The sequence below is a fragment of the Calonectris borealis genome, chromosome 1 (assembly GCF_964195595.1).
Source record: "Calonectris borealis chromosome 1, bCalBor7.hap1.2, whole genome shotgun sequence".
NCBI lineage: Eukaryota > Metazoa > Chordata > Aves > Procellariiformes > Procellariidae > Calonectris > Calonectris borealis.
Window position 1 is genome coordinate 89,097,611 of NC_134312.1, and position 24,529 is coordinate 89,122,139.

Genomic DNA, 24,529 nt, shown 5'->3' on the forward strand with positions numbered 1-24,529 from the left:
TCTGAAGCATCCTGATTTTTAGAAATTGGGACTGATTATTAATCCTTTGAAGTGTTAAAAACTAAAAAATAAAGTGCAAAGCAAAGCACTATCAATAGTATATTCAGTTCCTCATTTTCCTTCTTTCCTATTAAAACTATCAAGAGTAAAAGCAGGCTATTCCTCTGTTTCTTCAAAAGCTAGAAGTTCCTGTGAAAAACTTCTGGACAGGTGAAATAACCCTATAAGCCTAAAGGTAGGCCCATTCTTGAAATGTGAGCTTACTATTTCAAATGAATTTGCATTACAACTGTAATTAATAGTTTACAGCATTCCATAAACACTTGTTTTAGGACACAAATGCTTATGTTAACTACAGAAAATGTTAGTGTAGGAACTACATGAGCATTTATAATGGGTGTTAACATAAATTATTTACAAGCAGTTAACTCAAAAGAACCTAGAACAAATCATAAAAAGCATGTTCAAAAACATATTAGATGCATTACATTTTATTACATTAGTAAACCTGGAGATCTCCCTTGAATACAGACTGAATTTATGTATTTAGATAAAAGCTTATGAGGTTATCATGAGCACTTTACAAGGACAGTCAAAGTATGCAGCATGCAACAGGTCCTTTGGTTTTTACCAGTCTTATTTCTTATAACTAACCTTCTTACAACTCCATAGAAGATCATCCTGGCCTGTTCAACATCCCATAATACATACGAAAAGACAGCTGCATGTTAACTTCCTATAAATATGAGATACATGCATTTAAATTCACACCCTCGGTAACTCAATGGCTATCTGCCTCAGCAGCAGCACTGCATCATGTTAACTGGCATTACTGGAGCTCCAGAACAACTCAAAAATCGGTCTTGAAATCCCAGTGTGCAAGGGGATGACAACTTTTGTAGCCTGTGCTGCTAATGATTTGTTTAATCTTCAGAATGACAGAAAACTACCTTCCTTCTTCTTGGACAAATGCACAGCAAAGAGACACCCTCTTTTGTCAACTCCCTTTTATGGTTTTGACTGTAAATTCATTGGGATGTCTTGCATATGGGAACAGGATCACTGACAATGACAGTGGCATACTCTCCCTGGCTAGATCTTTAGTATTACACAACAGTAATGCAGTGTATTGAACAGGTGTAATGTGCAGGCTCGGAGCCAAGGAAAAAAGACATGGAAATTACATGGAAACTTGCTTCCTTAAAAAGAAAAAGATGCTGGAAGAAACCAGCGTATTTTCCATTGGCTTCCAATTTGTTTCTGATGCCAACTCAAGGTCATTAGACAACAAAAATGAGAATAAAAGTTCCACAAAATCAGTGAAGTGAGCAAATTAATGAAACAGGGTTGGCAAACAGAGTCCTGCTTTCATCTTTAGAGGAAAGACAACGTACATGGTTTTTCTCTTGTCTACTGGCTTGTGAAATCACTATTTCTTATTTGTAGCACTTCACTTGTTCTCCATTAATTTCTTTGAAGGTTGAGTAAAAATGGAGTTGTAATATCAAGCATAGTGACAGTGATGAGCAATACAGACCACAATAATAGCTGCTGAGTTTCCTAGCAATAAAAGAAAGCCAAAAAACAAAGCATGGAAGAGGGAGATGATGTTCTCAAAAGAGAAAGTTTTTAATTTATTTCTTTCATTGATTTTGTAGCACCTACATTAAAAAAAACCCAACACCTAAGGGTAGAGTTTCTCTCATCCTTTCACCCAACACTGAAGCTATAAATCGAAAACGCAGTTTTTGCTTCCCAGTTTCACAGTTTCAAAAAAGTAAATTGGGACTTAGCTCAAAGATGAAAGGTTGAAACTCGTCTTTTGCTAAACAGCTTAACTTTACATAGCTGTTAGAAAAGTAAACTAAAGATATGCTAGTATTTCATCCCGTTTGCTGCAACATACACAAATCCGTGTCTATATCATCCATTCTTACTATAATGAGTTTAAAACCTATTTTATATCAATATTGATCAAGCTATTTTGAATGACTCTCTACTACCAGGATAACATTGAAATACTGAAATTGACTTAAACATAAAAAAAATTGCATTTTTACATGTATAGTTTTTCTACGTATACACACTTTTTTTCTTAACAGCTTCCATCAATTAAAATCATGTAGACTTATCGGAGACCAGCTGTTCTTATTTGTTATGCTTCAGTAGACGGGGACTCTGTGATTAACGATCCTTGTTTTTCTGCAATCTGTAGTCTCTCTTCTCTTCCTGCTCATGCACTGTTTAATGAGATAATCTCAACACTGACATTACTAGCTCTATTTCTGATTTACTGGAATAATGCCCAGAGTTTATTGTGACAGAAGGAAAAGTATCCTAAATCATTGCATTGGATTCTGCTTGAAGCTGCCATGTGCCTGGGCAGGAAAGGGGTGATATGGTTTCCAAGAACCAAATGACTTACTGCAACAGAATGGGTGCATATTCTTCACTGCTTTAATATATGACTGGAAATCTAATGTAATGAAGGTCAAAGGATAGATCTGAACAGGACTATGAAAGATGTCTCAAAACTCAAATTTGATAATTTCAAAAAATAAAACCACAGAATTCCTGTAACTATACTATAACTGTAGCAAGACAAAAAATCCCACTGATAATGCAGACTGTTTATGCTGTCTGAACTTGTTTAAATTTTAAAAGACATCCTTTTTAGCTCTTGTCTAATATGAGTGTGTGTGATATGAAGTAGATGATTGTATTTTTGTATTACAGTATTGGACTTCTCACTTGTTATGACTAACGCCGCAAAACATGGTTGTTCAATGTATGGCTGTGTGTATATATTTTAAATTTTGCTATCCAAACCTGGTCTTAGAGCAATTTGGCAACACATGAGAACCCAACATAAAATGTTACCCTGTGTTTTCTCAAAAAAGCAGCAATTTACTGACAAACATGCTTTATTTTCTACAAAGCATTAGAAACAACAAGCACACTGCTTAGTGTATGAGCTAAAGTTTTGCAGCATATAGCGACATTATGTCTACTGCGAAGAGCTAAAGGATTTTTTCTCTGAGGAAAGAAAGCAACACACAAGTTACTCAGGCAGACGATCAGAGGTGGTCAGGTGACATAAAAAATTAAATAATGCAGAACGTGTTTTTCTTCCCTATTGAAGTAAAACCAAAACTTCACAAAGGTTTTTTGCCAAATGGAATTTCAGAGAAAGACCTGTTTTCTCACAGAAATAATAGAAGGAAGTACAGCCAGAGTGACACAAAGGAAAAGGTAAATTAGAGAAGAGGGTTTGTCAGGCCACAGAGCCCTCTAGTCACTGTACTGTTGTCAAGTCCTCAGGTAATTGTGCTAGCTATGTGTTTTTCTCCAGCAGTTCTACAGGTCGTGATGATTTCATACATGTGTGTATCTGTACACACTCGCACACACATACATTCACACACATGCATATACATAGAGCAAATTTATGAAGATATTTAATTCACTGTTATAAGTAGATTTCACTTTTCAAACATTTTAACTGTGCTGTATTTATAGCCACAACATTTAGCCTACTACCAGCTAGAAACAGTGATTTTGGTGTTTCAGAGTTGAAAAAATTCTTGTTTAGAAACCTTCACTTGATATGCTTTCCACAGTCTCAGATCAAATCCCAAGACTCTTATGTATTTGCCAAAATATTTTATGTAAAAAGCTTTAAATAAAGTAATAAGTCAAATGAACAGCCCAGGGGTGGATTGGGGGAAGTAGAGGCTATCTGGTACAGTTTTAGCAATAGGGGGAAAGTAGAAGTGATTGGTTATAAGCATTTTTCATAATTCATACATGGGATATCAGCCATTCTCTGTTAACCTGCTTTTAATGCACCGATGTGAGAAAAACATGAATTGATTTGCAATTGATTGATAACCATGAAATAGAAAAACATTTGCCAAATTATTCATCATACTTTGTCATGTATTTTCTTAAGTCCTGGATACGTGCTTTTAAAATGAAGATATATATGTAACCAATGTAATATAGTAACTGTATTTGCCATTTTGAGACTTTTCTGAGTGGTTATCAAAATTACTATATACTGGGCTAATGTTATAATTGCATATTTTAAAGTCTCATTATGGAAATAAAACTTTTATGTACAGAGCTGTGTAAAAATAGATCTTAAATATCTTAAACAGCTCTATTTGCCTTCAGGTAAGTTGTTTAGCAAACAGGTATAAAACCAGATACTGTGGCATAATGCACTTAAGGACATTTTTAATTGAAATGAAACTGAAAATAGTAATATTGGCAGAATCCTGGTGGACCAAAAATTACTTTTGGGAAAGACTGTGAGAGTCACCATTAAAAAAAGAACAGAGATTCTTAAATTCAAGGTTGGATCTGGATTTAAACAGAGATCTTTTTAATATTCTAGAATGAAAAATATGACCAAGGCTTCTGTAATTAGAAGAGAGTTTATTGCATCATGTACAGATTAGAAAATAAGTATTGCTAATAACTGTACGGTCTAGATATTCCTGGAAATAGCAACCAATGGATTTCTCTAGTAAACAGTCAATGAATCAATAAAAGGTGACATTATTTTAGAGTAACATCTATCCTGGTGTAATGTAAGCACAGAGAAACCAAACTAGCTTTAAACTAGCTTTAAGTTCTTGCAGAACTTTCTCTGCAGTGACACCAACTCAGATTGCATTATAAATCCCACCCAAGAAGGTAAGCATAAAAAAATCAAAAACGATAGAAATGAAGTCATGTTGTCCTCTATGCTGTTTTGACAGTAATGTTATTACTAACTGCTACTAAGCTTCTGAGTTTCAAAAGGACAAATTTTGAAAAGTTATGGTAAAATAGGGAAGGTAGGTTTACCAAAGGTAGGCTATTCCAGAATATTCCAATTGTAGGAAATCTAGCATATGTCAAAATTAAATACAGCATTTATAAAAAACATCACTATAAAATTCTCTTTTTAATGTCTATTTTCCACTTGATTTTACTGAAAAGGAAATATTTTACTGGATATTTGGGGATTCTCAAGTATTAGTTTTATAGCTGATCTTGTCATTTCATAAGTGATCTTGGTACTAATACTAATGAAACCTCTTAGGGACACATTACAGAAATTTAAAATGAAAAGGTCAAGGCCTCAAACTTCAAAGAATAACAACTTTGACTTTAGGGTTGGAACTCATGATACAGAAGTGATGGAAGAAGATAATTTCAATTTCGCTTGTCTCGCTTTACTTCCGCTCTTAAAGGATTGCACTGAAAAGCAGCACATTCCCTGCTAGCTTGATATACATCAGTGAAGAAGTGTAATAGGTGTATTAGTCAATCACAGCAAGACCACAAGCACTGATAAGATGAAGCCACGTAAAAAGGAAGATGTTATTATGGTATGCATCAGTAAACATATTCCTGCAGAGATTACAAAAGAAAATGGTAATGTCAATGTCCACAGCACAGATGGGACCCTATTTAGAATATGTTTCCTTGTCTAATCATCAGCTCAGCGAGAACTGGTATGAGAAGAAAGGCCAAAGAAAAGGGAATGAAGATACAAATTTATAAAGGAAAACACAGAATCTTGATTTTTGTAGTGAAGAAAAAAAGAAAAAAGCAGGTTGTGAATGGGTATGAATGTGAATGAGCTGTTTAACTGCAAAGAGAGACAAAATATTTAAAATGCATGACAATGTGGATACCAGAATATCATAATAAATGGGAATAAAAGGACCATAAAAATAAAATTAGTCTTGAAGCCAGAAGGCTTCTTGCCATCAGAAGGATGAAATTAGCATGGAGCAATTTTCCCTAATAGGAGGAGTAGTGGACTTAAGCTCCTGACTGGGAGACCATTGCATGTGGACGAGTTAATGATCCACACAGCAGTAAACCTGAGTAGGTGCAAGCCTGTGCTGCGCTGGGCTGCATGTACAGCGTGGCCTTCAGGCTGCGTTGTGCTGCACAGACCCCTTGGCCGCAGGATAAACACACCCAGATCCTTATAACAGGGGTGCCTGCAGGCAGCTTCCACTTGGTGATTGCACCATCTGTGTTTATCCTTGCCTTTATCTAACAGTGCAGCAAGAAGTTTTAGTGTGAGCGTCCTTTCTGTTTGATAATAGAAATAACGAATGCAGTTGTTTTCTTTTAAGAAAATCCTATAATAACTTGAATGACCAAAATGGTATAGCCCTATCTATGGATGGGGCCTGCTGATTGGAGGCCTGTTTGGTGATGCACAACTCAGGGTTCCCAGCATCTACAGGGAGGTAAGATTATCTGTACTATTTTCTCATTCTTTATAGTGCTAGCTCTAATAAATAGCATTTTGAATGACACCTTACAGAGTCTGAGTGCTTTTCTTACTGGGATCATAAGGGACCAGCATCTCTTGATGCAAAACATAGTCAGCTTGTTCATTATATAAAAGGAGGTATATGAGTTGTCTGGTCTGCAGCTGCAGGGAACTAGACTCCCTTCAGCTCCAATCACTAGAAGGCACACATATTTAAGATCTATTAAAAAGAAAATCTTAGAGATCATGTGAATTTTCAGTCTACTTTAGTGGAATTGCATAATATCATAAATCTATCAAATCAAAACTGCTGATTCTTGGTATCAACAAGCTAATCTATGTTATGTATTTTTGCTCTTTGTTGATTGTTTAGCTAATGCATGTTGAAGAAAAAATGCTAGTGCTAGACGTCTTTTCGTGACCGAGACATTCATCATTTCAACTAGGTTGCATACCAGCTTTTCAGGACGAGCTTATGGCTCTTATTGATCCTACAGGTTAAGTGTACTATGAAGTTTTCCACAACATGATTTAAGACCTGAAAAAAGAATGTAATGTTGTAATTTTTTTTTTTTTCCAACAGAGAAGGCAGAGATGTGTGGTAACTACATGAATGTGATTTGAGTCAGTCTCACTGGAGAAACTTTGTATCCAGTCTTTTGTCTTTTTGAAGTGATATTTGACAAAGTTCACTTTCCTGCCCTGCAGTACTAAGGCACAGCCCTACAGACCGGAGGTGTTCTTCATGAACTTCAGGAATCTTTCCAAGCTCAATAATTGCATGCAAACAACATTAATTGGTTATTGAAATCCCTAAGCATCGTTCTTTCAAAAGTGACAAACACTGATGCAAGACCATGCCACACACATTTATTATTTATCTTACAAGTTTGAGGTGTGTGCTGTCTTCACACTTGGCAATACATGCTTCATAAGATGACAAAAAAAGAATCTGCACAAGGAGGTTTTGTAAAAACTTCAAGATGTGGAAATGAATGCCAATCAACAGCATGGTTTCTTTTGCTTTCCTCAGTTTTTTCCATCATCAACCTGAGAAAGTTTAAATCCTTTCCACAAACTGTCTCTCATTGTAAAAGGTAGACAGGATTGTATGGTGAAATACTGCTTTGTATTTGAATTCTGTGGTTCTTTTGAACAGCTAAATCAGAATCTGTTTTGTGGTATAGCATGGCTGTGCAACTGTACTGAGCCTATTAACTATGTTCGTGCTTGATGACAGACCTCTGACTAATTTGAAAGTATGTAAACAATACAGAGTTTGCAGTTATACAATATTAGCCAGGAGGCTCGTTTATGAGCAGGCAAGCCATCACAGGAATTCAGTTCCCTGAACAGCCAATGAGACAGAAAATCTAAGTTTAGTAACTCACAAGTCCCTAACACACAAGTAAACAGATACAGATACTGCTGAGACTGCACAACCAGTCACCAGTATTCATTCAATAGCCCCTTGCTGTCATTTTGATGAGGTAAATTCTTAACAACACAGGACACAAAATCCTGCAAAGATACAGCAAGACAGATAGACAAAGATACAGCTGCTCTCAGGAAAGAATATAGACCAACACACAAAAGAAAAGTCACCAGATCCAAAAATATCTGTTTTTTTCTCTTTGCTTCCAAGCATTGCAGTAACACTCTCAATCACCTTGTTCAAATACTGCCAAATCTCAGATGTAAGAGTCAAGTTTCTAATTAACAATAAGTTACAGCTAACTGAGATCATTACTCTAAAGGTCACCCACTTAAAAGGCTCCTCTTCCTCTGTGCCAGCATACCCTTAACACTGAAGAAAGTGTTACAGATCAGAGCCCCAAAGCCAGTTATACAGATTTTGTCACCTGGTGATACCCCTGCGGAAGGGCACTTATGGTACTGTTACGGCATTGGTGCACAGTGCGTGCAGATGGATTTATAGACTCAACAGAACTTGTACACTGTGTTCATGTATGCCGAGTGTAAGTCAGTGGATAAACTGTTGTAGTGCTGTTGGCTCACTTGTAACACGTCAGTCAGCACTGGCTAAAAGAAGAAAAAGAGGAAGGCTATCTCCCATGTCAGTCAACACAACCGAACTAGCTCTGCTTCAGAATAACAGGAGATGAACCGAGTTCATACATGAAACTAATGCACGCAGGCCTAAAGGACCTGGATTTCACATTGTAATCCTTGCTGGCTTTTCCTATCCCAGTTGCACTAATCTTAAATGGGAAAACTATGTAAACTGTTGTATATTTGAAGCTATACTTGCTGAAGTCTGCTCTGACTATATTAAAAAAAATTAAGGCCTATAATAGTTTCCAGTGGTTTAGCTTAATCCTAATGTTCTTTGCAGCAGATAAAGACAGTGTCTATTTCCAGTAGCTAGGTTATTTTTTTTGCCTAAAATGTCTACTGAAGATGAATCTGGCATCTCCTATGATATCAAAGAAGGAAAAGGAGGGACTAACATAAGGAACATCACCATAATGTTACCCTTCAAAAGTACTGAAGAGATTCTTATGGAGTGCTTCCAGAGGTTAAAAAGTTTTACCTGTGCTTCCTATTTGTAAATGGAACAGCAAATCATATATTATCAACTACATGCTACCGTCAAGCATGTCTTTGAGTAACTGTGTTATCATTAGAGCTCTTAGTTTGGGGCCGAGCACTGAAACACATTGCTTACATTTATATTTTCTTGAAAGTTCTTAATGCATTGTATTGCATTCCAATTATGAAAATAGAAATTTAAGATGATAACATTGTATTTTGATACAAGGCAAAAACATATAATTTGCTAAAAAGTCCTGGGCATTACACTGTAGAACAAAAATACCAGTTTGCCATTATGTCTAATTCTTCCTACACTTGCTCCAAAGAGACACTTAGTAAAGGAGCAGTGAATTATCAGAGACAAGTTAATGTTGCATCAGCATATCCCAGAACTATTTGAGCAGTGCTACAATATTCTAGGAGATAGCTTGTCACCAAGATAATACCATACAAAATCCCTCACAAAAGGCAAATTAGTTTAACAATAGGTCAGAAGAAGAAAAAAATAAATCTGGAGAGGTTGCAAACTACGACTTAATGGCTACAAAAGTGCATTTTGTTAGTGAAGTATTATTCATAAACCATTCATTGTCTTAATACTGAATGCTACATGGTAAGTGAAAGATAACCAGTGTGCTGCAAATCTATTTACAAACAAGATTTGTGTTTGTATTTAGGAGTTCTTTGCTCTTTACATCTATGTTGTTACCAACATCTGAAGAAAAGAACAAACATGTTTTTGACTTTTGTGGGAGGGAATATATATATACGCTTGGCCAAATTTGACTCAAGTAGTTGCAAAAACATATACATAAACACTGCTAAGAGCAAATTTTAGTCCATTATCCTGCAATCTTAAAGAAACAGAAGCAAATTGCAAATTAAAGAGTTCAACAATATGAAGACTGGTGCACTGAGTAATAGCCAAAGACTTAATTAGCATTCACCCATCTAACAGAATCTAACAGCTGTATGGTATCCATCAAATATTTAAAAAACTCAGCATAAACTGATTCTACATGAAAGTGAATTAATTGAAGTAAAATTAATAAAGAATCTGGACTAATACAATGATCTTCCTCATTACAAGCAGATAAAATATTAGAATTTTAAGTAAAAGTGCATTATATTGCATCACTTCATGAAGTAAATCTGCCAATTGTTCAGAAAAAAAAATCTAAATCAAACAGCATATCAAGAAGACAAATATACTATATGAATAAAATCACAATTTTTATAAATCCTCAAGGAGACATGCAAATAGGAAAATTTGAAGCAGCAACATGCTCCATTTTCATAGGTAAACTGCATCTGAATAATTATGTGTTTGACTCTGTAAAAGCTTTCTAAATCTAAAATGAAATTAAATTATAAATGGTGTTCTTGTAAGAACTAGCCTTTGACTGTCGAAACACTTCCCTATGTATGGCCTTTTTCAATATCTTACTGTTTTCTGAAAACATGCATCGGTATTTTGAAACCTATTCTCTGTCAATAAGCATTCCTCCCCATTTAAGAAACATCAAAATGAGCTCATTCATTGGGTCATAAACTCAAAACAAGACAAAAGAAATAATCTTTCTCTCTTCAGTATGAATCTTGCCTTCCCTTAATCTCCCCATGCGAGAGGAGAGGAGAGGATGAAATTAAATTTTTTTAACTGTTCTAACAGTGAAGATGACATGAATTTTTGGAAGACAGCCCTTTGAATTTCTTGAAGAAAATAGATTTTGATCTTATTGCTTTATCAGCCTCCCAAATTCCACTTACATCCATTTTGCCATAAATTTCTTATAGCTAAGAACCATTATTTGCTGTTTCTCTGAGCATTACATCATTCATAACTTCTGTGCTCTATCACAAAAAATATATTCAGAAAAAAAAAGGACGCTCTCTTTTCGAGTTAACTCTGTTAGGCATATATACAGAGAAATGTTCCAAATTAATGAGAGGGTTAATGAGGGTTTTAGCCTTACTTTTTTGCTACTTGCCCAGAGGCTTATGTTGAATTTTACACACTAAATGTGTAATCAAGCTTAGAAAATTGAAAGTTAGATGATTTGAAATTAATTGATATGTATGTTAAAAGAAAATATAAAAATGAAGAGATTTCATTCTGGAGCCAAATGCTTGAATACAAAAACCCAAAAACTTAGGGCAGTGCTAGAGAACCCTGAGAAGAAAAGAACTGCCTGAAAAATTTATTTCTTCATACTTATTGAAAACACTTTTTTAATTTAAAAGTGGACTTACTTTGACAATATTATATAGCAGTCTATCAGGATATTTGCCTCATAGCCTTTGCTGTGCTAATACAAATCATTTAAATGGCAATGATTGTACCAGTTACTTAAAATATGCATAAAAGAACTAATAGTATTTTTTTTTACTCACAACTTACTACACTTTGATAAAAGGCAGTATAGCTAGCTATGCATTTGTTACAAATAACTACATCCTCAGATCCTTTTTAAACCTCAGTTAAAAAATGTCATTACACAAAACTTGTTTTTATGCAAAGGTTTCCAGTATTCCAAACAACTTGCTTCCAAATATTTTGCCCAATGTTTTAGGCTGTCAGAAGCAAAAGAAAATTTAAGTAAATGTGATGACAAATGTTTTGCTCTTAGCAAAGCCCAAATGTGTGCGAGTTTATTTTATCACAAAATTCTGATAAAATCCTGACCAAGATACCACGCTAGTCTCTCTGAAAAGAAATGATAGGCAAACAGGTGAACAGACACTGCATTCTTATAAGTATTGATTCCTTAGGTTGTATGGACAGTTGCTGGCTGGGAGAGCTAGACAAGATATACTGGAATAACTTCGACAAGATTTAGATTTATCACTGACAAATTGTGGATAATGTAGTACTTGATGAGAATACCAAGATTAAAATATTTCAACATATGTAAAATGATGACTTACTGTCCAGAAGCAGCTAGCAAATGTACATATAATTTTTCTTTTTCATCTTCCCTCATGCAGTCCCAAACCACTTGATATGCATTTGCCATAGATTATAAACTCTTTGGAATTAGGATGTATATTTTCTAAATTATTATGTAATACTTCCCACAACAAAACTTGCAACTTGGTGACATTTAACTGCAAACATGATATGTATCTGAATAATAAACAACAAAGAAAAAGTCTATTTCCACAATAATTTTCCCAAAGATGAAGTACAGAATAACTGTATCGCTCAAGGACTCACAAAAAACCAGCTGCTGCTTTTATGCACTGAACCTTGTTCTTCTGACTACTGACCTAATTCCTTAATAGAAACATGGAACTTTTTCTTAATATTAATAAAAGTGTAGCACTCAAATGCCGTAATATTGTAGCAGGTTTTATTTGGGTGACTAAATACAGTTTAAAGTGCTAAGCTTCTGTTTGAGTTTGAAAATTACAACCACTCATTTAATCTATTTTCAGTAGGGATTTCTACAATTTAGTACTGATAAAGTAAAATTTAGTAAAACAGTCTCTGATTCATTTGACATTTACCATAGTTTCCAAAATTCACAATTTATTGCTGCTAAACTTCCAGTATTTTACAAAAATAAAACCTTTTCAAGGTAGAGAAAAGAATTATTTCCCTGATACAGCCAGCTGAGGTACTCTGGCTAGTACTGAACAACAGATCAGCCTAAAGGAACACAGTGCTTGTGTCTGGTCTTAAGAAAAACAAACTCACTACTGTTCACACCAGTGCAAATAGAAGGTAAAATGAAAAACATTTTGACAAAAAGCAGACAAAATTTTTCTAGTTAGGAGAAGGCTGCAGAAAGTGAAGTTTTTGTTCTATGGAAAATTTCAAGGCAAAACTAATCTCCCTTTAGAAAGGCAAACTAATAGGCATGTATTATTAGAAATCTGGAAAGTAAGTTTGGGGTTTTTTTTTTAATGAGATTTTTTTGTGTCATATAGTCTTACCTTTCTCTGTTAAATTTCAGAGAATGTAGGATAGCTGGTCGTTTCTGTCGGAGATTCCACAAATGAAGTGCATCATCTGCACTTGCACTGACCAAAGCACCCTAGAGCAGACACAAAATAGAGCACAACATATTACTTTTCCGCAGATTCTGTCTTATTCTTAAGTGATCCTCACTGTTAATGATCTACCTGTAGAAAATGATACAGTTTATGCTTTCTTCTAGAAAAAAAATATTCTACCATAAATAATAGTCAGTTTGAATTGATCTGGTAAATATAAATATTTTAAATTACAAAGTATAAGATCAGCCAAAGTTAAATTAAAACTCCATTAATTCAAAGTACAAATTAAAGCTTTGTACCAAAAGGTTATACATATGAAGTCTCACGTATTTCTGCGTAAGCATAGATATTAATGAAAAGGAGGATAGACAATATTTACTTTAAAAGGTGAGCGTGAAGGATATAACTAAAGGAAAAAGGGATTAGTGCAAAAACATACACACAAGTGACAGTGCCAAGCACAGTTTAGTAGTCATATCAACAACATGAAATTCAAAACCGGAACTGTGAAAAGAAGATGCAGATAAGAAAGTAGGGACAGGTAGCAAGGGGAGAGGACCTAGGAAGAACTAAGAGATGTAGACAAAAGGACAGAATTTTTATCGCAGATCAGAGATACTCTGAAGACTGGTTCTGCTTCTGGTGCCCCAAAAATGGACATCTTCCAAGGTCCAGACCTCTATCTGCCTGGACAGCTTGAAGTGAACTTATTCTACCTCCTTCCTACTATCTTTCTCCTCACCATGGAACAGGGATGACATGAGAACACGGACTGCAGAGGAAGCTCTCTACTGCTACTGCAGTGGTTTACTACACTTACACCTCATATCAGGTCTAGTAGAGAGGATCTATCCCTGTGTATTACTATGGCAGAGAGGAACTAGATATTGCCCAAACAGAAGGCAATGCTTTATTTTGAGGAAGGGCAAGGATGTAACTGAAAGATCAGTTCATACCAACTATGACTCACCAATAAACTTCTCTTTTTGCATCTTGGATTTCCTTCCTAATCCTAGCAACTGTTCTTTTCAATGTTGACATATGCAAATGAAATTTATGAAGGTGAGACTTCTCTAATACAGTGTAATCCATGCTTTAATTCTCATCTCCCAAAGAGTTTGGACCAAAGTCAGAGAGAATCCCCCCCCGAGAAATCAAATTGATCCTATGTATTAGTGGTTCTGCTGGTCACCTAATGAAAAGAAAGAACACTGATTCAAACCTTGGCCTCCCAGTTTTCATCCCTGCCTTCCTCTAAGGAATTCCACTGGACTGATTGTTTCTAAAGTTTACTTTCTCCCTCCTCAGTTTCTGTGGTTCAGGTACTTTCTCCAAACAGGTGTAGAAGAAAATAAGTATTTCCCAGGTTTAAAAACCCACAAAACTAAAACTCTTTTGTTGAGAAGCTCTAAGATGTCCATGTTTAGAAAGAGGACTTGAAACTGTCAAAAGTGTTTCCATATATCATGGGAGAAAATTAATTAAAACTGAACTGAACTACGACTAGCTTATAATTTGGCCAAGTTATGAGGTTCTAGGAAAAAAAACAGATTTATATGCTCCAGAAAGTCTTCTTGCCTATTACCATCTCCAGAGATCTTCTGCACAGAGCAAGCTGTAATCTGTCACTGTTTCTTCATGTTGTCTAAACTTGATTTCCACAAACCATTTACAAAGACTAAGCATGCTGGTTTGATTTATGACCCCTGCAACTGCTTTTCCTTGCTTCACGTAGTAGCATATCCCCAACTATTGAGCTTTCAGCCAATAATGATCAATAGCTTTCCACAGAAAGATTTAGCTCATTTATTAATTTCTATTTGAAACAGGACTGTGCAGCATATTCAGTAATTTAATGGATTTTACATCTACCTGCACACATTCATATATTGACTGCCTTTTGTTCAGTATTTTATACTGATGTATATGAAGGTAATATTTTTCCCTCCGTGCAGTCCCATAAATAGTCTTCTAAAAGGCTGTATGGTGAACATCCTCTGGATATACGCCACTTACTTGTTGGCACAATTTGTCAATGCGAAAAGTTGTATCACTCAATTACAATACATGAATTGACTTATTCAACCAAATCTATACGGAAGAATTAGAGTAAGTATGTCCTTACCTCATTGATTAAGAACTGGAGCTGCAGGACTGCAGCACCACTTTCATGTTGGCAGTAGCAATCAACACCAGGCCTGCCCAATCTGTTGCCATCAAAGTCAAGGATTCTAACATTCCTGTTATCACCAGAAGTAAAGAGGGAAAAAAAGAACTACCAATTAAACTCTAATTAACCTTTAATTAACCTCAATTCTTCTTGCTTTCTGTAAAACAAAAGAATTAATGCTGACTTTCCAGTCAGTCAATGCTGACTTAAAGTACCAACATCATCATGCTGAAACATGTGCAATTCTGAGTGATCTGTTCTTGCCTGTTTTTTTTGCCTGTGAAATAATGTACATGAATTAACACAAAAATTCAGCAGGGTGCATCTTAAATTTCTTTTTACACCTTATTGGTTCACATAACACATGAATGTATCAGATTTTTGTATTTATCAAGACATTATAAAATTAATAATTTAGGATAAAGGTCGTAACACAGTTCTGTAGCAGGCTTTCTTTTTTAAATCTGAGAAAATGCTTTTAGAGTGAGTCATTTCATACTTACATAAAAAACTCACATGTAACTATTGCTCTCTGTCTCATCAACACAAGTACAACGCAGTCCCATGCAGAGTTACCCAAGTCTACCCATGAACTACATTCCCTAGTCCAATCCCCAGTCTGAGTGAAAACCACAGTTACACTGCTTCTGTCAACCCCGCTAGTTCATTCAGAATCAACATCGACACACTGCTTTGCAGAAATATCTTATTGTCCAGATATATCATGAAAGTAGCTTTCCATCTATTCTCTTTGGGTCTTTTTCTCTGCATGCTGAATTGCGATCTCCCTAACTTAGATGGCCTTTCCCATCTGAGTCAGAGACTTTAACAAGAAACTGCTGTTCCAGAAAATTACCGAAGATAAAAAGCAAAACAAAAGAACAGAGGAATATGAAATATATTATTAACAACCATGTTGTACGAAACAGGAGAAACAACTCCGTATGTATTCAAAACATCAAGATTATGATCAGAAGCAAGATTTTACAACATAAAGCCCTATCTACTTGTTATGTGATCATATTAGCATATTGTAAAATCCTGAACAAAAACGCCAACCGTCCACCTATACGGCAGGCAAATGTCAGAATCTTTACTTCCCCTTTCACAGGTGAAGAGACTTGCAGTAAACTATTCTAAAATTGGCCTCAGGGAATTAAAGTCCATAGATTAGCAAATTTGAGGGTTAAAACTTTAAAGGATTAAATAATTACTTTTCCAACTGTTAAACGAGCAGTTTAATGGAGACCACTGACCTTGAGAGACCTGAGCTCTACTCCTGACTTTGCCAACAGGTCTACTGGATAACCTTAGGGAAAAAAAAAGTACCTTTTCTTCCCTGTGCCTTCATTTCCCTATTTGTAAGCTGGAGATAGGGTTTTACAAAACAATACAGTATCTCCTTTGACAGTGATCTACATACATGAAAAGCTACATCATAACTACATTATAGGACAGCAAGGTAAAGAAAAAAACTAAGTAACTCTATTTGTCACTTGTTCCCAAACTGTAGTCCTGAATACAATCATAACCGATAAAATAATTAAAAAACTGTGCATCATTTAGATAACCTATTTAAAATGGACAATAAAGATATATGGTAGTCTAGGATACATTTTAAGGGTAGATGGTAATCCTTTGGTCCATTTTGAATGACTGCTCTGTGGCACTCTTTTTTTATATTGTTCCTCACTACTTGTTGTAAGGTGAGAGGAAGCAAGACTAGCGCCAAAACCAACCAACCAACCCACTGGGTATTTCAAACTGAGTGGAAGTTTTAACAGGTAAGTGTTTTCCCTTTAACTTGAGCTTTATATTCACTATAAATACATGGCACTAGCTAATGATTGTCCTTCATGAAAATTACACTAGTATTGCCCTCATTAAGTGGCTGTCACCCTTCAGCATCAGTATCATGCTAAGTCAGTTTTCTAGGAAACATCCTAACAAAGTAGAAGATTTCATTCGGCGTATCCCAAACAAACAAAGCACTCTCCAATAATTCACATTCATTTGCATAAGGGTTCACCTTGAAATACTTCACAAATTACTAAAATAAGAGAGAAATGGTGCTGTCTGCTTCAGCCTGGCCAATTGCCCTGAAGGAAGGACTGATGCTTAAATAGCAGCATTATCACTGACTGATGGTGGTTTTCAAACATTCTGGGAGCTGTGGTGAGGTCCTTCCAGCAGAAGGAGCTGAAGAGATATGATGACTTGGCACATGTTCTTGGCACTTAAGTCCATCTTCCGCAAATTCTGCGCTTTGCTGCCAAGCATGGAGGAGTACAACCTTATCTCAAATCTTTTCATACCAGTGTACTCTACCAGGACATACAGCAGAAGTAGCTATAGTACAGGCTTTAGACTGAATTTATTCCTTTACTTTTGCTTTTTTATTAAATAATGACTCTGCTATCAGGGAGAGTGGAACATCTCTGAAGGGAGGACTAACACAGATACATCTGAATACCCCAAAGTAGACATGGGTTTCAAGGATAAAAGCCAGTCACTATCTTCTCTCTCTTATCAGAATGTTGGATCTCCCAGGGGCCTTCACAAACATGCCAGATTATCCTAATTTATACATAAAAGGGAAAAAGATGAAAACTAAGTCTGAATGTCTGTTGGGATCCAGAGTGAAACAACAGAATCAGAATTATGCGCACCAAGCAGCAAAAGTGTGACAGTAGTAACATTCTAACAGAGAAATGTTCTTTCTGAAAACAACATTTAATCCTGGTTTTAAGATCTTGAATTCGGCTTCCAATATGCAGTCTTCCATGACAGCAAAATACATTTTTAACAAAGAATTTACACTGTCATGTCTTGGGCCATTCCATCACAAGTTGAAGAAAATTTCCATTTCCCAATATTACAAGCTAATTCAGATTTTCTCTCCAAATCCTTTTGGTCACTTGTATAAAGATCAATTAGCATTTATGTGATATTCTCATGTCACATCCATACTTATTGTATCTTGAATGCCTGATGTCAGAGCACATGCGTACCTGGATATGTTTTAGTGGAAACCAAAGCTGACAGTGAATAATTACATACATAGCAGAGGTATCAATGGGCAAAGCTTCTCATAAGCACGATCTATGATTGAACCTTCCACAGCATCCCACAACTTTCTTATTCCATGACTCATTTTTAATATATGATACATACACATCTGATGTCTCTCATTCTTCTCAGAGGTTAGTACTAATGGAATTCAAAGACTTGAAAGTCTTGTGTGTTTGCTGAGAACCAAAAGTGCAGATACTTTAGAACCGACTCCTGGAGTTGAGACCACTGTTACCTGCAGCAGGTATTTAACTTCTTAGGACCAGAACATCCAGAGGTAAGACATGTTTTTCTTCATTAAGATGGGTGATTCTTTTGTAGTGTCAGATCCAAGTGTTTTCAGATTAAATCTTTTTGCGATAACAAGGACTGCAGTCTGATTCGTTCCTCCCTGCAAGGCAGAGGAACTGAAGACGTGGTATCATAAAGAACCTCCTGCCAAGGCATGCCAAGCAGCTAACAAATATCCCCTGTCAAGTGAAAACTGTTAAATTACATATGGCACCTTTTTTAAAACCAAAATTCTTCCACAGAAGAAAATGACACCAAGCTATGTAAATAAGCAACTCTAATTTTTTTCGACTACTTAACTAACTTCTTCCATGTCTAAAAACAACCTATGTACAGAAATGAACACTGAAGTAAGGGGTTATAATTATTATACAGAAACCATGGTCTCACATCCACCGTTTTATTAAAAGACACACATAGAAATGGGCAACCCCCATTTATAGCCTCTACTTTAAAACATTTGGGAATTGTGGAGTGCTGCAGAAGTAGCACTGCTGCTTGAAGGAGTCCTGTCAACTGATCTACACTGACTGGTACATGTTTGAGTAGGAATATGCAGCACCCTAACAGCAGATGCTTGTGGGCTGGTGTTACTCCATTATATAAACCAACTGTAAAATTGATTTAGTGTGTAACTTGAATATAGGACAGCTTTTTCTTGCAGAAGACCGATTCCACTGAGTTGAGTGATTTATCAGTTTTAAAAGCTCCAACGTGCTTTATTTAACTAAATAATTAAGTAATAGAATAGTCAAAAGATTCAACCATACCACTAACCAGCTAAAACAACCAGAAGGTTAGTCAGTTGTATCTGTCAAAAGATAACAATTTTGAAAACATCATCTTCATCACCTAGATTTGCAGTTCTGAACACAGCTACTTTCAGTTCCTGGAATACATATTTTACAGTTCCTTCGTGGAATTTCTGTAAGTCTCACATACATTAATTTTCTGTCTACTAAGGAGAGTGCACATTCTGGTACAAATAAATGCTGCAGTCCTAGGTTTTGTACTTCAAATGGGCTTCAAACGGGCTTCAAACTGAGGTTTTTTTCTCTTTCCATGAGATATTTTGTCTTCATTTAAACATTTCAAACAGCAGAGAATCCATGATTTCTGAAGTATATTGCTGCAGTGTTTAGTTATCCTCTCTATTAAGAATGTCATGCTATATGTAGAATCAATACATACAGCTTCAGTTTCAAGCCTTTGGATCTCATTATGCCTTTCTATGCTAAATTAAATAACTTTCTATTAGCAGAAATTTTCTGCTTTGAAACTGTGATCAAGCTGTGTCATCCATCTTCTGCATAAATAAAAACAAAAACCCCTGAGCTCTTTTATTCTCACGTTACACAGCAATTTTGTTAGCTCTTGAACAGTCCTTATGTTTTTTTCTACATGTTTTAGAATTTGTTCTCAACTTCTTTCAAGTATCAAAAATAGTGCCACACATCATCTTCGTAATGGTTTCTTTAGTACAGTGTAAAAACATATGTGGCATTTTATTATTCCTTAAATTCCATATAGTTTTTTAATACGTGTGTGTGACACCTCTTAATTACCTTAGCAAATCAGGAAATCATATTGTTTATGGTTTTTGAGACTTCTACATTGCTTTGCAAAAAAAAAGCGCCCCCCTACCAAGTTTCATTCTGTTACCTACATGTAGTTGAGCTCACCAAGTTCCTTAAAAAGGACATGCAACCTGATCCTAGCTTTACTGTCTTCTATTTGCTGTGGATTCACTGGATACTGCTTCATTAAGCAATAACTCTTAGTGTTTCTTGTTTTAAACATAGAAGGATTCAGTTGTATAATGAGCTTCATTATGTCTTGAGTTCATTCAGCTGTTTAAATAAAGAGCTCTTCTTTTTTTCCCCTCCACCATGAAAAGGTGAAATACTGCTGCGCTTGGCTGCTCTCTTGGGATGCTAAACGTGATGTATTTTATAAATACAGACAAACTTTTTTGGCACCAATAAGTGTGAGCGTTTGGTCTACAATGACCTTTGTCTTGTTTATTTTTCTTGACATAGATTTCTCTGTTCATGCATGCAAATTACATAAGAGTCAATCTCAGGAACAGTTAAATATTCATTATGATATATACAGGCTGAAAAATTTGCTTTCGGCAACTTTGATTTCTTCAAGATTAAGGCACTTACAGATAGCTTGTAATTAATGGCAAGTCTATATATATAAACTACAGTTGGATAGCTGAATGAATGCTATGAAAAAATATGACCATTTATTCAAGTAAAATGCAAACTCACATCAACACTATTCACAATTTTTTGATTCCTATGAATTTAGAAGTTATTTTATTTTCCAAAATATCTACAGATACCACAAGCATTACCAACACTCATAGGGCTATATATTTTCATCTCTTTGTGAGACTACCTTCCAAGATCTTTGTCATTTTGGGAATCATCTGTTCCAGAAACAGAATACAAACACAATCACCATGTGATTGAACTCAATCAACCCTAAACCTGAAATAGCAAATTGTGAAAAGCAGATACTCAGAGGATAATGACTCTAGCACTAGTCTAGTTTCGCAAATAACGTGTAGGTGAATAATTTCATACCATTTGTGGAATATCAATAATTTTCAATTTCCATTTGTGTATGCATATATATATACACACATATATATAATAATTAACAGAAACCACCTAGCTCTAAATTGACCTCCAAAAAAGGAGCCATTTAGTTACTAGTCTGTAAAAGCTCCACATTGCTAGGCAGCCACCCTGAAAGCTCTATATTTTGAGGTTGTACTTCTTGCAGTAGTAACAAACAACATTAAGAGTCTGCATTTACAGTGGGCTGCTTCTTTTTTTTCAGGTAGTCATAAACCTCAGCAAGCTCACTGACTCATACAGATAAAAACAGGAAAGGCAACAACGAGTGAAAACTGAAATCTGTAAAAGTGAGTGAAGAATGTATTGATTATATTCAACAGGAGCTGTTGTTTCAGAGACATTTACAAATGCAGACACAAGTTTAGTCAAAGGCATGACAAATATGGGAATAGAAGGAGAAGCATATCTGTAAAGCCTGTTTACAAACACATCTGGTAAAAAGCTACAGAGAGAATAAGCTCGGAGAGAATAATACTCTGGTCCTAACATACACTGGAGGTTATGGAAAACTAAACTGAGCCACAAATGAGAGGGCTGTGTATTTTGGAACATCCTAAAGCCAGAAAGTCACTTTAACATAACCAAGAGCCTGCACAACAACATATAGAGATATAGATTAAAAAAATGGTAATGCAACTGCATTTTATTCAATTTACTGCCTTTTAAGAGGACTATGCAAATTATACCATTTGCTAGCCATCAGTATGCACTGGGCACAGATGGTAGTCTAACATACTCTCTCTTACAAAAGAAATCATACAGGCAGCTTTAACTCAGCCATTTTTAATTTCTTTTTTCTCAGCCTTCAGATATTAATATTTAACACAGTATTTGCTCCATGTGTATCTGTTACACATAACACATGCAGGTTACCACATGTGCAGTTACTGATAACAAATGCAACCATCTACAATGGTTTTATACTAAAACCCACTGCATTTAAAAGTTAAGTGCGAATGTTGTGTTAGTATTTATGTTATCCCTGCTTGTACACTCTACCACCGAATTTGTTGATAACAGGTTTTAGGAAGTTTTGTTTGTGCTCTTCAAGCAAAAAATGGAAGACTATCTATATAAACTCTACATAAGATCAAAACTTAAGACTTCTCATATTTTCCTACAGCACAAATTTCTTTAAGTGGTCATTGAATTTTTTAGCAATTTGTAACAATGATCACAAGGTGCTGATTTTCTTCATAGCTGCCAGTTATGAAGAACAAATGGTGACAACAGAAGGTAGAATGAAAAGTGATCACACAATAAGTCTTTTTAAAAAAGGTCAAAAGACCTGTAAAACTAAATGTATCTAAAAATAAAAAGACATTTTCCTAAATATTAATTCCTCCTGTAGTTGCTATGGAAAAGTTATAGAACTAAAATAACATATTAATCCTTCATCCATGTCATGACAGAGCTTGAGAATACACATTGCACTTTCTCTTTTAAACAGAGACAGCAATTAGCCATTACTGGAAATCTTTAAAACAAGATTCCATGTTTTCCCAAATGCTACTTCCAGACCCAACCACTGGACTAGGAATAAGGTGATGAAGGTCCTTTGGCCAATTCTGTAGTCTGTAGGAGATGAGAACAGATGATTGATTAAATAATGTTCCGTTCTTATCTGAAAATGTTTCACTATCTATTTTGGCTAACACAAATAGGGGAAAGACACAAATTGTTCAGTAGTGTTAGAACAATTAACAGTTGCCCTGATTACTTCTGGCTAATTCGTCATGCCAGTTACTTCACAGCAATGAGCCCCACATAACTATTGTTCTGTGTTTCATGAGCAATTATGGAGTTTTAAGACGAGCTCTGCTGTGCATGCTGTGTCTTACTCCCAATTCGGTCAAAGTAAAAGCAATCAGGAGCACATATATGACTACTTAACATGGGCCATTTTGTGCTCAGTCCTGCGATAAGAATGTCCTGGGATTTACTCTTATCAGGTGCTAAGATCCCCCCAAACCTACTTTGCTTATCAACATAGAACTGAAACAAAGAATAAAAAATTTCTGCTGAAATGGTGAGGTAATTCCATACTTCTCCAAAAAATTATGAGCATCTTAACAGCGAGGCATTCAAAAGGAAGTCCTTTAAGCACAAAATAAATGTTTTCTATAATCAACCTGTTTTCTTTCAAAGTTAAATTCACAATTACATGCAGAGGCTAATAAATCAACCTGCTAAACAAAAAAAAAAATCCCAGAATTAATTTTAAGAAATTTAGTCCCTGAAAATCTCCAGACCACTAGCTATCAAGAGAGTTAATCGGTTATGAAAGTGAGGTGATTGTCCAATAAGAGATTGTTAGTAGAGCTTGTATTCTGATTCACATATTTACTGTAAGAATTCAACTTTATAGATCAAATTAAATCATCATTCTGTTAAGTTTTCTGATTATACTAGAATAAGGAGCAAGGTATACTGTATAAATATAACCCTGAGGCACTGAAGTAAAAGTGGACTGCCCAGTGATGATACATTTTCAGTCTTATTCAGTAATATGTCAGAAAATTTCCATGCATAACATCATAAAACACTTCTGTTTAATTGAGAGATCTAAGCATAATTATGTATATCCTTAGAGAGATATATTATGCCAGGGCACTTTAGTCAGAAAGAATTGCACTACTACACAGGTACTAATGCATTGAGAAAGACAGTACCTGATCTTGACTCAGGCTTTGTAAGTGGTAAGTGGTTTACAGGTTTATTCGCTTGATTGTTTGAACATTTCCATTGTTCCAAGGAATGTGCTTTATAACATCAATATGCAAAAAGAAACACTTACTTTAAAAGACTTTCATTCATACATTTCAGTGTTTATCCAACTACAGGATAATACAGATGCTGAGGTCATACAACTCATTCTTTTTAGGCAGAGCAGTGCTGCCTAAAATATTAAATAATTTTATTACTTAAGAGGAAACTGCTCACAGCTTGTTAGTCAGTTTATGAGCAATTCCTCAAATTCATCAACTGCATCAGCTCTATTATCATCTGTTTAGTATTGGATGATTCCAGGAGATCTCTGGTATGACACAGAAAATACTTCCATTCAAAAACTTATTAAAAGGAGGTTCAATATGTCAAATTAGGCAGTAATTTCATTCCTGTCCCAGAAAAACAGACAAATGACATTTCTATAAATTTCAGTGAAGCTATATTAATACTCAGCACTTTTGCGAAACAATGTACTTATTCTTGTCACTTAATAAAGATGGATGTTAATCTAGAATTTCATTTGTTAAGCAAGAATAGACATGTAAAACACACAGGAACTCACATGTTACCAGTAGAAGTCAAAACTGGCAATGAAGCAATTCAAGTTTAAATAAATAAAATTTGAAAAAATTAAGAATTTAACTGCAGAAAATTTAATTTAGAATTTGACAAAATTTCAGTGAACTATCTGGTGGGGTTTTTTTCTTAGGTTTAGTCCAATATAAATGACACTATACATGTGCCTATGTTAAAAGACATTCCAAATATCAG

The 24,529-nt window shown here is 35.3% G+C and overlaps 1 protein-coding gene across 3 annotated transcripts in view; it reads right to left on the bottom strand.

The window, feature by feature from the left end:
* Nucleotides 1-24,529, bottom strand: part of STXBP5L (syntaxin binding protein 5L) — a 207,360-nt gene that overhangs the window by 117,919 nt on the left and 64,912 nt on the right. For all 3 annotated transcript variants that reach the window (XM_075166333.1, XM_075166324.1, XM_075166315.1), the window contains exons 3-4: nt 14,970-15,051; nt 12,782-12,882 (exon numbers count right to left, since the gene is read on the bottom strand). In XM_075166333.1, the coding sequence (XP_075022434.1) occupies nt 12,782-12,882; nt 14,970-15,051 (183 nt within the window). The remainder of the gene's footprint in view (nt 1-12,781; nt 12,883-14,969; nt 15,052-24,529) is intronic.